General features: G+C 36.8%; 1 protein-coding gene across 1 annotated transcript in view; it reads right to left on the minus strand.

Moving 5' to 3' along the window:
* NKAIN3 (sodium/potassium transporting ATPase interacting 3) overlaps positions 1-15077 on the minus strand; it is a 124370-nt gene extending 109293 nt beyond the window's left edge. The window contains exon 1 of the mRNA XM_039335709.1: positions 14408-15077. Coding sequence (XP_039191643.1) covers positions 14408-14461 — 54 coding nt within the window. The 5' untranslated portion in view covers positions 14462-15077. The remainder of the gene's footprint in view (positions 1-14407) is intronic.
* Between the last annotated feature and the right edge of the window lie 659 nt (positions 15078-15736).

A 15736-nucleotide genomic window follows, 5' to 3' on the forward strand; every position in this document is an offset into this window, starting at 1 on the left:
CAGTAGGAAAGCCAGTAAATAGAGAGAGAGAGAAAGAAGAGAAATTATTCTTTTTGTTGCTTTGGATCTTGCTAGTTAATTTTCTTCTTGCATATGATTCTACATTTTCCCAAATCCAATTTAAATCAACGCTATTTATTTCTGACTTAATCTTCCCACATGTCTTTATGTTTATCTAATCTTGCTTATTTCACTCCTCTTATTATTTCCTATCATTCCCCTTCCCTTTAATTTTCCCTATTCTCATAAATTAAGACACAACTGCCACTCTCTCTCCATCCCCAATCCCTGTTATCTTCTACTTGTCTATATCTGCATTGATTAAATGAAAGAGACTGCAGGAATGGGACTGTAAATATGTCTGAGGTCACGTTATTGTGTATAAAATGAAGTCTATTTTCTCATACATGTTCAACAATTATTTCAATTGCATTGGTTCAATAAACTAAATTAACAAATTAATGCAAATAAATATAAAACAATGAACCAAGCAGATGTTCATTAGCATCCTCTGGAATGCTAGACTGCCTAAGCTGAATGTGGTATGATCTAGGCATGGTATTTCAGGGGCACCTTCTATGCCCATTTAGCAGGTTTCCAAGTGACAAGGAACAATTGCTGTAATATCTAGTCATATCCCTTGGAATCTGAATTGGTAGAGAAGATGGTATTGTTAAAAGAAAATATCCTTCTCCTGTGGTTCCCTAAGCTGGATCTACAAAGTGAATACCAACCTTTACTCTGTTGTATGATACTGTTGGGTTTTTTTTTAATTGCCATTGCTGCCATTCCTTCTACAATTCTTGTGCATCTTTTCACATAGGCTGAACTCCAAATGTGAAAGCTGTACAGTTGAGGCACACTGTATGGTGGTACTGCTATTAATCATAAGCCACATGGTTTAACTTAGATTTCATCAATCACTTCCCAATTCAAATTTGTGAATTGAGAGAGGGAGATCTGCTCCCCAGAATTCATACAGTACCTTCTGGAGATGAGGCCAGACTATCCCATAAAAGCAACTTAGTTTTTATACTTTCACAACCTGAAACTGAAATGGCAAAATTTTCTGTTGTGCAAGGCTCACCCTGATACCTCACCAAAGCCAATGTTGTTGGTTTTGACTGATCCCAGAAAGAACTAAATATGCCAAACAGTTAAAATAACCCCTTGTAGTATCCTAGAAAGAGACAAGTCAACAAGGCACAAACCTGTGGCACAAACTCATAAAAGCAAGCCAAAAATAACTTAGTCTTTATCAACTTCTTGTTAGGGTCTTTGATAGACATGAGACAATTTGGAGGCTTCCTGCATTGTCCTCCTTAAACTCTGATCTCTCAGCTCTCAAACAAATATAGGAGAATTTTTCTAAAACTTATTGTGAGGAAATCTTTGAAGCTATCCAGTTAAACTTGGCAAAATGAAATGTTTTTTAAAGGGCTATTATCCTTGCTGTTTTAATTCCATTCTGCTGAAACTGAGGCAGTTTCATACATAGATGGAAACATTTCTTCTAAGATCATTCCAGTTATGACCCATATACTTCTCCTTCCTGTTTTTTCCTAAAGGCATTGAGATGTAATGGAAAAATATCTAGTAAATATGGGGGAGATTCTTTCAGATATAACTATAGTGAACATATATTCTTGGAAAAAATAAAGGACAAACCTAAAAAAGGGGTAAATCTGAAAAAAAGTTTGAGAATAAAAACATTAGTTGTTTATGTTTATAACTTTACTTTACAAAAATCAAGAGCAAAATCAAGAAAATGAATAATTAAATTAAATAAATCCAAAGGAAATAACTTCAATGAAAATATCATTCAGTTATGTTGCTGAATCAGAGACTAACCGCACCCTCAGTCACTCCCATCCCTAATCTTTCTTTTAATAATCCTTGATAGGATACTGGGAGGAAAAGAGAAGCAATCTCTTCTTCTCCCAGCTGTTTTTACAGACCAGCAGTTTCCTGCTTTAGGGAATCAGCAATATTGATCAGAATAATTGAGGTGGAGTCTCATCCCTTTCTCTCCATATTATTTTTCCCAAGATCAGTGATGGTCAGTTAAGCATTCTGAACATTGGAGAGAGAAAATTGTTTTGGGAAGCCTGACATGATGTAAAGAAAATGCAGCCATAAAACAATTAAGCAGCCTCTTCCCGGGTGTTAGAGAAAACTTCTGAACAATTTTAATGAAATAAAATAAATAAAATTACCAGATGTTTATAACTTGACTTTCCAGGAGTTTTATAAACAGTATGTAGGCATTATGCCCATGCTGATTCTAAAAAGTCTAGCAACTTCACTAAATTCAATCTTATAAAAAAATCCAATTCTGTCACCAGTGACTTTAAGCAAAATTGCGTGCATTCAATAAACTAAGAGTAAAAGAAATTTTGTTTTGCCATCTCCAGTGCTTTGTGAATGGTCACTGGAACGCATTTACCCACATTTAATTTTCAATATATTACAGGCAATAATATTAGGGGAAGGGGTCACTTCTCTTTGACTACCCTAGTCATATCTTTTTCTCTAAAATCACACATTTATGTACATCAATTTAATCTGATACAATAACATACAAAAGCAGCCCCACACAGCATGACCAATTAAGAGGGAAACATTATGAATTGTAGTTGAGCAGGATTTGAAAGGCCTGATTAACTTCTTTTGCCTTAAACTATCATAAAATTCTTTACTGTGTCTGATGGAAATGAATCTCACTGTGAATTAGAATGCTGTTCCAGAAATATCTCTATGTCTAATAAATGGTACAAATTGCTTATGAAAATAAAAATAATGTGGACTTTTATGACAAACTCATCTGGCATTATTCCCTTGAATTTTATAATATAATAACAAGTCCAGTGAACATAATCTTAACTTATAGCCATTTCATTTTTTCTATTGCTTCTTTGTATTTACCCATACAAAGTCCATCAAGAATGAAAAAAGACAGGGGCTCTGCAATGACCTTTGATAAGTCATATCAGGAGTTTTCCAAGGAAATTTAATGTGTCTTTTTCTGAAATGTAAGGACTCACCTCAGCTAAAGAAAGCAGAACTCTTGAAACAGGCATTGTCTCAAAAGGAACTTTTAGTAGGAAGTCAAGTCAAGCAAAAGTCATCCCAAGCAAAAGCAAATCTCCCCCCCCCCCCCGCCGCAGCAGAATGGCAGGGCCCCAAAAGGACCTGGCATAAATGTTAGAAAAAAGCTTTATATACATACAATCTTAGCAAAGTCCATCTGAACATCTACTTTATAAAAAAGGAGAACATAAACACCATTTCTTAGGTACAGTAACCATAATAAAAGTTTTCAGAAATATATTTCCATAGCTGTTATTCTGTGTCTCAGGTCTAACAAGTACGTTCACATGTAGACTCTCCCTTTAAGTTCTATATATGCCAGTTGCAACTATGACTATCTCGATGTTCAACAAGCTAGCATTTTTCAAATTACAACTGCTGTATGAATCTGCTTATAGGGTTATGGCATATGAATTTTCTTGTTTAATAAATTGACTTTGTGTGAGTTGACAAAATACATTACTTGTTTGGGATGACAAAAAAAAAAAACCCTTCCCAACTTGTTTTTCTATTAGGCATGTAGCGTACAACTTCATCCAAAAATCATTTAGGATTATATGATTGGATGAGATCAGAATCTGGGATCCAGTCAGAAAACCAATAATCTTATATGCATAGCAAAAAAAGCTTGAGTATTTAACATTATTGTGCCAGACAAGCATATAAATAAAGAACCTGGAAACTTGTGAGCTCTTCTGATAAAGAGAGGTTACAAGAATTATGAATAATAAAAATTTATTTTTACTCAGACAAAATTGCTGACGTGTTAATAATAGATGACCTGAAATACTCAGCATAGCATCAATATCTGTGAAACATTACAAAATGAAACCCTTATAGCAGTGAAATACTAGATAGTAAATGGTGGCAGGCTCAGTTTGTGTGAAAGAAGTCTTCCCTAAAGGTTGATTCTCTCTTTGTGTGTATGCTCAACTGCAACATTCTTAGATTAGAAAAAGCACTGTTTCCCCCCCTGGCCTTCTAGTGGTTCAATGACTTCACCTAATGGCTAATAGTATCTGCACTTAATACAATCCATCCAACAGCATGGCTGAAGTAGTTAAGGCCTTCACCCTGGAAAACTCAAGCACTTAATATGCCTCTCTTTTTTTCAAGTGAAGAGCTGAAATGTATCAGAAAGCATTGAGTTGTTTACACAGTTAGACAGGAACTCTGATTCATGCTTTTTAAATACCTAAATATATTTCCATCATACTCAAGAAATACTTTGCACATTACTAAAAGTAGTCCAAGTGTTGAGAAAATGGTCGGCTTCAGTCTGAATTCTTAGCCTCAATAAATTATTTGAAAAATCCTGCTATTAGGTTCTCCTGTTATATCTTTATGCTGGATTTACCTGAATAAACCGGTTATTTCAGGAATACTTAACCTACTTGTCTAATCAAAATCAAAGCAAAAGAGAGGCAAGAGGAAAAAAATGCAGCAAACCCAATTAAGATTCAGTTTAAGTTCCTACTGAATATTTTTATATAGTTTGAGAAGACAATTTTACTTATAGTTTTCAGTGGGCATATATAAAATTACAACTTTAATATCAGTGCATAATATATTGCCCCATATATATTGATTCACACTGCTGAGTTGTAAAGCACATGTTAATCTAAAATAAACTTTGTAAAATATAATAAAAAGCACCATCTGCATACCATTTTGTATGACAATATGAATGGTTTTATGTTTTATATTTTAATAGATAATAAGTTTAGCTAGGTGGCAGCACAAATTAAGCATACATTGGTATAGAATTAAAGTATATCTTCTACTTTAACTGTGCTGTTCTTTACTGTAACCTTTAACTGGGTGAAATGGTACATCATATAGAGCAAACTTTTTTGACCAAGCTACCTCAAATGGTTTACAGAATGTGTCCAAAATCCAAGACCCATGGAACTGAAATTTGGAAATTTTGTAAGACATTTTATGACATAAACATGAAGCATTTTATGACATAATACAAAATATCATAAAATAAATGCTGAGATCAACTCTCAAGTTTGACTGTTGTAAATAGTTCAACTGGACTACTGTCAAGATAGAGCTCTGAATTTCTCCTTGAAATTTTAAGAACTTTTCCAGTACATTACAAGCTCTGCCATTGTTGAAGGCATTAAGGAATCTGGTAAGGAAATATCTCTTGAAATGATGATCCAACAGGTTATGGGTTGTCTTGTGTCTTCTAACAAACTTCTCTAAAACTTTGATAGCTTCTGTGCTTTGTAAGCTGCTTTGACAACTCCAAGTATTGCCAGCCAACATGAATAATAACTCAGTATTACAGGAGTTATAATCCAAGATATTAGAAAGCACCAGTTTGGGAACAGACCAGGATTTGTTTTCATTGTCAGAACTTAGTCCACTGCTTCCTTGCCTCATTCCCTCATGTTTGCATCAGGCTAGGTTTTTTTTTAAATAAAGGCAATTTTTACTATTTTACTATTGTTAACTGAGAACTAGAAAATATTGGATGAGGTAGCATTTAATCATCAGAAATATTCAAGTAGAACCTAATATATCTTTGATTCACATTTGGGTAAAATATTTGAATAGATTTTTTTCCCTATTCATAATACATTGACTTGACTTAATAGACTTCTAGCAAAATAACCACCTTATCAAACATTGTGAATCTATGGGACTATGGGGATGGGGTTTTATTTTTATTGTTATAATTGATAGGTTTTTTTCATTGCAAAGATTACTGCATGTAGCAAATATTATTTATGTATTCTTTTTTTTAAAAATAAAAAGTTTTTTATTTTTCATTTATTCATACAAAATACAATTCAATTAAAATAAATTCCTAACCATTGGTACCGCCTGCCCATTCTTACCAGGCCGCGTCCACCCTCTCTAATCCTTCCCTACTTCCCTCCTCTTTCTCTCCTCCCCTCCTACTCTCTTCCCCTCCCCTTCTCCTCTAACCATCCTACTTCCTCCCTGCTCCTTCCTCCCCTCTCATCCCTCTCACACACATGAACGCAGCATAGGGGAAATGCCCAAGCATTTACCATGACTATATTATCATTACCCACCCACTCACCCACCCACCCACCCTCAACCCTCCCCCCCTCGCTTCCCAGAGCAGAGTACAGGGTTATTAATAAGAAAGTTAACAATAATAAAAAAAGGAAAAGAAAAAAGAAAAAAGAAAAAAAAAACAAAAACATCATACTTAACCTTTAACTCCCCTTAAATTAAGTCATATAAACAAATCTTTACAACAGTTACTATAAAATTTACTCATAAAGTAAATGAAACTTTATAGTCCCATATTTTTTCTGAATATAATCTATCCATCTTCTCCATACAATAATATATCTTTCTTGTGTATGATCCTTCAAATAAGCAGAAATTTTTGCCATTTCTGCAAAGTTAGAAACTTTAAATATCCATTCTTCTAAAGTAGGCAACGAATCCTTCTTCCAATATGAGCCTACTAGTAACCTTGCTGCAGTTAATAAATTCAACATTAAAGTAGTTTCTTTGTCATTTAAATCCACAAAGATACCCAATAGGAATAATTGAGGGGTGAACTTTATCTTCCTTTTAAAAATCTTTTGAATGTTCCACCAAATCATAATCCAAAAAGCCTTTACCTTTTTACAATTCCACCAAACATGAAAATATGTCGCATCCATACTACCAATCTCCAACATTTGGGTTGTAAATTTGGATACATACAAGATAATTTTTTAGGATCTAAATGCCATCTGTAAAACATTTTATAAAAATTTTCCCTCAAATTTTGAGCTTGTGTAAATTTAACATTTCTAATCCAAATTGTCTCCCATAAGTCCATTTATGTATTCTTGATAGATAAATTATAAATCTCAATCTCTCTTTTTCTATCATAATGACAGTTCCATAGTATTTTAAAATATCAGGTAGTCCTCTACTTACAACAGTTCATTTAGTCAGCGTTCAAAATTACAACAGCACTGAATAAATATGTCCATTTACAACCTTTGCAGCATCCCCATGGTCACATGATCAAAATTCAGACGCTTGGCGACTGACTCATATTTATGATGGTTGCAGAGACCTGGGGTCACCTTTTGCGACCGTCTGACAAGCAAAGGCAATGAGGAAACCAGATTCACTTAACAACCATGTTACTAACTCAACAACTGCAGTGATTCAACTAACAACTGTGGCAATAAAAATGGGGCAAAATTCACTTAACTTTCTCATTTAGCAACAGGAATTTGGGGTCATAAGTTGAGGTCCAATTGTGATATGGCATGCTATGGATTTTACACAGTAAAAAAGAACGACCAAACTGTAACAGCATTCTTAGCAGAATGATTTCATACATTTCAAAAAACTTCTCTCTAATGCTGAAATATAAAAACAATGAAGTGTTGCAACATCTTAAAGATTTGAAAGATGTTTTTGAAATAGTATTTAGTTTAGCTAACGCCACAAAAGAGTACTTTTAAGGAATTATGTAATAAAAATAAACATAAGCAAGAACAAAAAGAGCCTATAATCTCTTATTTATCTGAAAAATAAGAAATTGAATTTTGCTGCTATTTTCAAATCCAAAAATTACTAGTCATCTCCCTCTGTTTCTTCAAAATGTTTCATAAAGCGTACTCTTTTGCTGGACTTGTATCTCTGTTGCTGGCAATGAAATATATTCTTGAAATTAAAAATTATGCAGAGATTGTAATACATACTGGATAGCAGAGATTTTGATGGTGCTCTACAGAAAGATTTGGCACTGCTATATGGTACAGATTCTTAAAAGAACAAACATTTGCGTACAAACAATAGAGGGGGGAACAAGTTCATACTAAAATCTTTTGCCTCTAGCAGTTTTGTGTTAAGGAATTTCAACTCATGTAATAAAACCAGAAAATTTTCTAAGCTTAGCGGAAGATCACTGGGAAAGGCAGACTTTAACTGTTTATCTCAAATTCATAATTTCATGCCAGGCTTTATCATAGGACCATTTAACATGTTTAATTTATTTCCAGTTAATTTAATTTTACAAACAACTATTTGAAGGAAAAGACATTTATTAGGGCATCATCCTGTTTAATCTGGAAAATTAAGCTATTTGCATTCAAACTATATTTCTTCATTTATCAAATTTGGAGGTTGCCCATCTCACTCACAGAGCAACTCTAGGCAATATACAGTTAAAATACAAAACCATATAAATTCTGGCAGGAGGAAATTAAAACAAGAATAAAGTACAATTAAAAAGGCAGGAAGAGAGCCTTCATGCACTAACCAACCCCAATCCCATATATATATGCAGAGAAGTGAAATTCAACAATGTACCCCTACATCAAATACTTATCTGTTGAAAGTGACAGATAAGTTATCAGTTGGACATCAACTTTTTGAATTCATCTCTTGGTATTACTAGATTGCTACAGTTGTCCAATTTCATCATCAGGAGAAAAAATTTCCAGATTGCAGTTTCCTCTGTCATAAAATCAGTTATAAATGCTAACTGAGTTAGAATCCATGGAAAAATATTAATGTTTTAAGGCAACGTGAATATGAAATATGAAATTCATATTGAATGAAGAGAGTAATAAATTTCCCAGTATATTATTCAGGCATTCTATTGCAGTGTCTATAAACTATAGGTAGTTCTCATGTAGTAACCACAGTTGGGACTGGCAACTTGATTGTTAAGTGAAACCACAACTGTGTTTATGATCTTACTTCAGTTCCCATTTGCTTTATAGACCTCCAAACATCATAAATGTGATGACTGGTTGCAAAGATAGTTTTTCATCACCATTGCAACTGCGAAGAGTGGTATGAGGCAGTCACTAATGACGACTATCTGTATTGTTACGTTTAGTCTCAGATTGCCTTTTCTAAGGCAATTATAGATTCAGTAGGGAATATTCCTCTGCCTAATGATTTCATGACTTCAAAAAGTAATATTTATAATACCAATGATGCTTCATAATCATAATTTATAACATAATATGCATTTATTTCTGATAGCAAATTGAGGTATATCAAATTTTATTCACTAGCCAAAGGATGTGAGATCAGCAAAAATGAGAGTATATTCTTAAAAACTATTTTAAAAAGCAGGTTAAAGTCACAATATAAATTAAAGGAAATGAAGTTCATTCAGACTTCTACTAGTTTTACTATGGATATTATCTGGCTGTGAATTTTAGCAATATATTGCAATTTCTCTTTTGTATCACATTTTATCGATACCCTGTTAGAAGAAATCTAGTTGTAACAATACTGAACTTTTCAGGAAACAATTCAAAGACAGTAGATAATATTTTTATCAGAATAGAAATGTTAGAAGAAGCAAATTACCGTATTTCTTTCTTCTAGCACTCTTTTCATAATCTAAGCAAAGACACAAAACATTGTACTGATATGCAGCATTGATACACTCTCATAAACAGAAGTTATACTTTGCATAAAATAATGCAAAAGTAGTATAAAGTACTATGGAGGTATCATTTGATGGTTGTTTTTAATATTTTGCATGTGTGAATCAATCAGAACCTGAAGTAATACAAAAATACAATAATCTTTGCATGAAAAACCAGGGGTTCATGTCACCATTTCTATCACTGGAAAGGCAAACAGTAGCAGTTTTATCACCTTAGATGAAAAGCTAATGAAATATGGTATTGTTTATAAACTATTCATTACAAACCAAATCTTGCAACTTCTGCTTTCTAATTTTACAATCAAACCTTTTATGATGCTTTCTAATATTCTTAATTACTGATTCATAAAATGAAAACATTCAAACTGATTATAAAATCTCTTTCAGATGACAGACACTAACAGAATTAACACTGAATTGATTTACATCAGTACCTACCAGTATCTACATTAGTACCTACCTACCAGTACCAAACTTGCCATATTCAATTGCTTATTATTTTAGCTGTTCTATCTTTTACTATATTACAGTTAGAGTAACTCTAGAATTATGATGAACATCTGAAAGACAGAGGTCATAAGAACCTATCCTCTTGGCTTGAACAAAGATAACAGAGGAGTTAATAGCTCTGAGACAGTTCTGGCTTCTTCATTTGAGTGACAGAAGGAACTGCCCAAGAATTAATGGTTTGGAAGCATTGCCTATGCAGTATATCTGTCAGTATTTTATCAGGATTGAGCAATCAATTATGCAAATAGGATACAGTTGGGAGGGAGTGTTTGCATAAGTCACATAACTGTTTTAGAAAGCCAGCCTTGGATCACTTCTCCCTCCTAATATTACCAGCTAGCAGGAGTCATGTAAAGGTCTCTGAGGGTACACACTTTCTTTCCTAGATTAGGGATACTTTGCAAACTGACTATGTTCCTACCAGCCTCCTTTCAACATGTAAGTGTACTAGCTTTATTATAAGACTGAGCTGTTTAAAAAGAAAATAAAAAGAAAACATACTTAGGGGCATCTATTTTGAGCTTCCATTTAGAATAGTAGCTAAATAACTACTTCTGCCACACATCTTTGCAACACCAAACACAACTGACTTCACTGCAGTTTCTGGCCTCTCATGGGAATATAACCTCTCATAGTTAATGGGAATATAGTGAAGCAGAATCTCAAACTATTATGCCATCTATACTACCCAGTATTGCCTGACAGCATCTCTTCATGTTCTCATGATAATTGGCTCATTAGTGATAACTCAGATCATTGCAAAGTAGCTTTGGATAAGGAGCAATCCTACACAGGCTGTTCTGTAAGATGTACCACTTTGAGATGGGTCATATTTTGCCATGTGGAGGAACAGAACTTCTAAAAATTAATAGGTTCCATCTGCTTCATAGGCTTTTTTATATCAATGGTATTTTGAAAGTACTGGGATCCAATTAATTAACAATTAATTAATTAAAATGTTCCTAAAGAGAAAAGGGAAAACAATATCAGCCCTAGAGTTGATGCAGTTATTTTTACTCCCATTGACACTGGCACAAAAAAGAAAGGAACACAGATTCTCCATTTTTTTTGCTCGGTTACATGCTAAACTTAGGAAGAGTTAGTTTCTCCTCTGTGCAGTCTTCCTGTCATATTCTCAGAGTTTTGATATTCTCCCATGAAATACTCCTGTTAGGACAGGGGTCTCAAACTTCCAGCCCATGGGGCGGATACATCATGCTGAAACCGCGCCACCCCACCTCTGGCAATGGGGAAAAAGTTGCGATACATCGTGACACGTCACGTGACGTTGCGAGTTTGACACTCCTGTGTTAGGAGTACAGTATAGTATATAAGAATAGTATATTGTTCTTTTTTTTTTTTTGCATGGAAATTAAGCCTCACTTGGAAATAAGGCTCACTGCATTCAGTAAATTAACTTACACAGTAGGTTATTGTACATTGGGTTGCCATTGCACTATGCAAAGAATTACCTAGGATGCACTAAATAAAATATTTGTTTCTAAATAAACATTCATAAGATTATATTGCAAGTATTAATAAACTCTTTATATTTATGCCACAATTGAAATAATTATTTGTCCTTTATCTGAGCTGACACCTGCAGTAACCCTATGTTACATCACAACACTATAATGTGGTTTTTGTTTTCGACCTGTTGCTCTAACAAATCATCAATTTATTCACTGATCCCATTCATACAATAATGAATAAACTCTCATCTGCTAGACTAGCAGGTCCAAGTTAACTTACTGAATGTGGTTTAGTGGGATTTGTGAATACTGATATAAGGCATGTGGGTTTCCTGATTTCTTCCTGATTATTTTTACCCAGAGATGGGCATCCTTTTTATGCTGAGGACCACAGTGCCTTACATGTAAATTACTCTGGAATTTGAGGTAGGCAAATGGATATGGAAGCAGAAACAATCAAGCAATGGAGAGAGCTAAAAGTTACCCTCTCATATTAGGTTTCTCCCTCTTCTCTCCCCATCACCCTCTTTTCTCTCTTACAAGTTGCAGGCCACAGGGAGTACTAAATAGTCTTATTAGCAATGTGACACCTTTTAATAAATTTTAGAAATGAGATTCAGGACAAGAAGTTAGCCTGAGGATTAGATATGGTATTTTATAGGTTATCTGGTCCTCCACACATGTGTAAAGAAAGAACAGTGTTAAAAAAGGAGGGGAAACAAAAAAGGGAATGATGGTTTGCTTCAAGATTAGGAATTGTTTCTGACTTGTTCAACAAACTGTGGCTAAAGAACACTCATTGTTTAATTTGACCATGTTGATCTCCTTTTATTACTCTTGAAGCAACTTCAGCATCTGCTTACTTGTATATTGATGTGTAAAAATCAATCAAGAGAAAATATGGGCGATCACTGCAAAGTCCACTTCCAGTTCCATGCATGATGCAAAAATTTCCCTAAGGTCTTTTCCAACCAAGATACTCTCCAGAGGTGCAGATGGCACAATATTAGTTTAGAAGCAGATTCCCCAAAGGAAAGCTTTGTGCAATATCCTGCTTCTTTATTTTCCAAATTAATTCTAAATGCATATATTCTAAACCTAATATTTCAACATTGTATTCTTTGGTGTACAACTAATAAGCAAATCATAAAATGCACAAAATATGAATTAATAGAAATTTCAGTAATCTTCTAAAAACACTAAAAGCGAACAACCAATTTAAAACTAGAGCTTTTTGGTATGACAGGGATTCATGTATTTTAAGAATTATTTTTACTGGATTTTTATATCAGATGAAATAAGTAATGAAAATCCACAAATTTATAGAAATGATCAAATTTGCCACATAAGCCCCTGCCCCATTTATTCAGTGGAAACCAAACAGCACTATAAATAATGTCTTTAGCTATGTAGTTAGAATGGTTTTTACTCAGAACAAAACATCCCTCCACTATTATTAATGGAGTAAAAGGGAATGTATCTATCCTTCATTTTCTTTGTTTTATTGCTTTTCTAAATGTGAACAAAATAAAGAACTCCTCAAAATACTTAAATAATTGGAAAATAAACTTAACACTCCAACAGATATGTTGTAAGCACACTTCTGTTCTTGACAGTACAACACACAACTTTTAAAAGAAATATCTCAAGTATGAGCAAAGTTGAGATATCACCTTGCAATCTCAAATGGACTTTTTTTTAAAAAGGGAGGGGGCATTCATTTCACTCATTATCAAATCCTGGAGTACTGTTTGAACATCTTGACCTCATATTGAACACAAAAATGTTTCTAAAACCGAGCTGTAAAGTTGAGGCAATAAAATGAATGAGATTCCCACAGAAATGTGCAATATTTAAATAACTACTTCTGAAAGGGGAAAGAAACCTTTTCTTCACATCAATACTTCAGCTGCCTTCAAATTAAATTAGGATGAAAATCAAAATGCAGAGAACTGGCAGCTATAGGACACATTCAGTGATACTCAGGAGAAGGGGGGGCGGCGGGAAAGGGAAGAGGAGGAAGAGAAAAATTACCCAGGACTCTGTCTTCCAATTGGAGGTCAGCATCAGCATCATCCAAAGAAAAAGATCAAAAATATACCTTGTATCATATGAATGCATATTTCCCAATGAGTTACGGTGAGCACTTGAACTTATGTTCAGTCTGGAAAGGATCAACTTGCTTTTGTGAGCAATGTGCAATACTTTTCCTGGGAGCCCCATTTTCCATAAGTAAGCTTTTCCTCCACGCAATAATACACAGAGAAGGTTCACACAACCAACCAAAGGAAGAGGGAAGCAATTGGGAATCTATTTGACAACTGCAGCTGCTCGACAAACATCTCCCTCCCTTCCAAGAAAGCAACCCTTAGGCCAGGAGTCTTTGCTCCTCTTGAGCTGGAGTATCTCTGCAGCTGAGCAGCAGTTAGCTGAAGCTTGGAACCGGTTCACGCTGTTAGACGGCTTGCCAAAAGAAGATGTTACCAAAAGACAGAAAGGTGGTGGTGCGGGGGAGCAGACAGATCTTGCCCGCTGCGTTTTTTTTCGGGACACCCTCTTGCCTCAGAGAAGTTGGTCATACTTAGAAGCGAATGCCTGCAGCCCGCGCCCCTACACCCGCCCCAACACACACACGCGCACGCACGCACACCGCCTTCGCATGCAATCGCCTTTGCATTATTATCAGCCAGTGGCAGATGAGACCCCGGTGAAGACTTTCCAACGCCCAGGGAGCGCGAGGTGGACTAGTCCTTCAGCTACATGACGTCCGGACCAGTCAATCGCAAAGAGCGACCGGCTTGAATTTGATTCACAAGCGGGGGTAGGGGACAGAATTGAGAGGTTTCTTTCCGCAGCGCTCCCAGCTGACGGGAAGGGACGATCCCAAGTCAACGACACCTCGGCGAAGGGCAGCCTCGCTACTCACCAGCTGCAGCGTGCAAAGGAAGATCAGCGTACAGCGTCCAGTGCAGCATCCCATGGTAGAAGCTCGCCGGAGCGGGGGGCGCCCTTTTTTCCCGTTTCTGCAGTTCCCTCCGAGCCCCAGCCAGGCACCGCTCTCACCGCATCCGGACAGACACCCCCCCTCCCCGCTGCTCTCGCCTCGTGCGCCGGTCAAATCCCTTTGTTTAGAAGCAGGGAGGGGGATCTCCTTCGCTTCAGCCCCGGGGAAGGAGATCAGGAGAGCTGCTCGCGGCGGAAGGAGGCATCCAGCTCTTGCTAGTGCCCCTCAGCTGGAGCGGGAGGCTGAGGGTGGGCGTGTGGCTGGAGGGAGGAGGAAGGGAGATGAGTGGGGAGGGGGTGCGCGTGTCTCGGCGTGTGGTGTCAGGCGAACCTATGAATGAGACTTGTGAATGGTGAAACCCGCGACCGGGAGGGCGGGCTTTCGGAATTGTCAATGGCCGAAGAAAGGAAATGTGAATGGGTCTGCAGGGAACCTTTGGCCGGGAACCCGACTACGAAAAGCCGGCAGGTGTTTCCCGCGGGATGAGTGAAAAGGAAAGGAGGGGGACCGTGTTTAGGGAGCCCTCGCGCTCAGCGGCAAAGCGGAGACGGGTCTCGGTGCCGGGAGAGGGGGCTGCGCGAAGAGGGGGCTATTGTTGAGAGGAGGCGCGGCGGGGGTGAAGCGATGAGACAGTCCGCCCGAGGCGTGGCCAGAGGGAGGGGCTTCTTCCGTCGCCTCGCCTCGCACAGGGGAAAAGTGAACGGGGTGGGTGGGGATGGAGTGTGCCTCGGAGGCAGCGCGCGTGCCTAATTGCGAGGTGGGTGGGAGTTAAAGGACAAGAGAGCCGAAGAAGGCGAAGGGCTGGCCCGAAAGACCCCGCAGGATCAAAGGGTTCTGCTCGCTGCGAGGCTCCGGCGGAAAGCTGAACCTCAAACTAATATTGAACTCTTCTACAGTTTGCGTTTAACTACTAAGCCAACCGCAACTGCAAGTCGGTGAAAGCAAGTGATCACATTATTCTAACGGGAACTAAACTCGCACAATCCACTAATGGAGCAGAGCTTTCAAGGAGACCAATTTCTAATATAAAGGGAAAAAGCCCACAGATTTAAAGAAACTAGTGTGCATGCCATTTATTTCCCATATGCTTACCGCAAACCAAAGTGCACACTATGCAGGGCTAGGGTGGTGTACAAGCCTTTGCGTACAGTATGCAGCCGGTATGGACACATTTTCAAACAAAATATACCCACCTGGTAAGAGAATAACAAGGGATGTGTCCTTTTTTTCTGACAGTCCTACTGTTTGTCT

The sequence above is a fragment of the Crotalus tigris genome, unplaced genomic scaffold (assembly GCF_016545835.1).
Source record: "Crotalus tigris isolate CLP2741 ecotype Arizona unplaced genomic scaffold, ASM1654583v1 scf7180000017546.9332058, whole genome shotgun sequence".
Classification (NCBI taxonomy): Eukaryota; Metazoa; Chordata; class Lepidosauria; order Squamata; family Viperidae; genus Crotalus; species Crotalus tigris.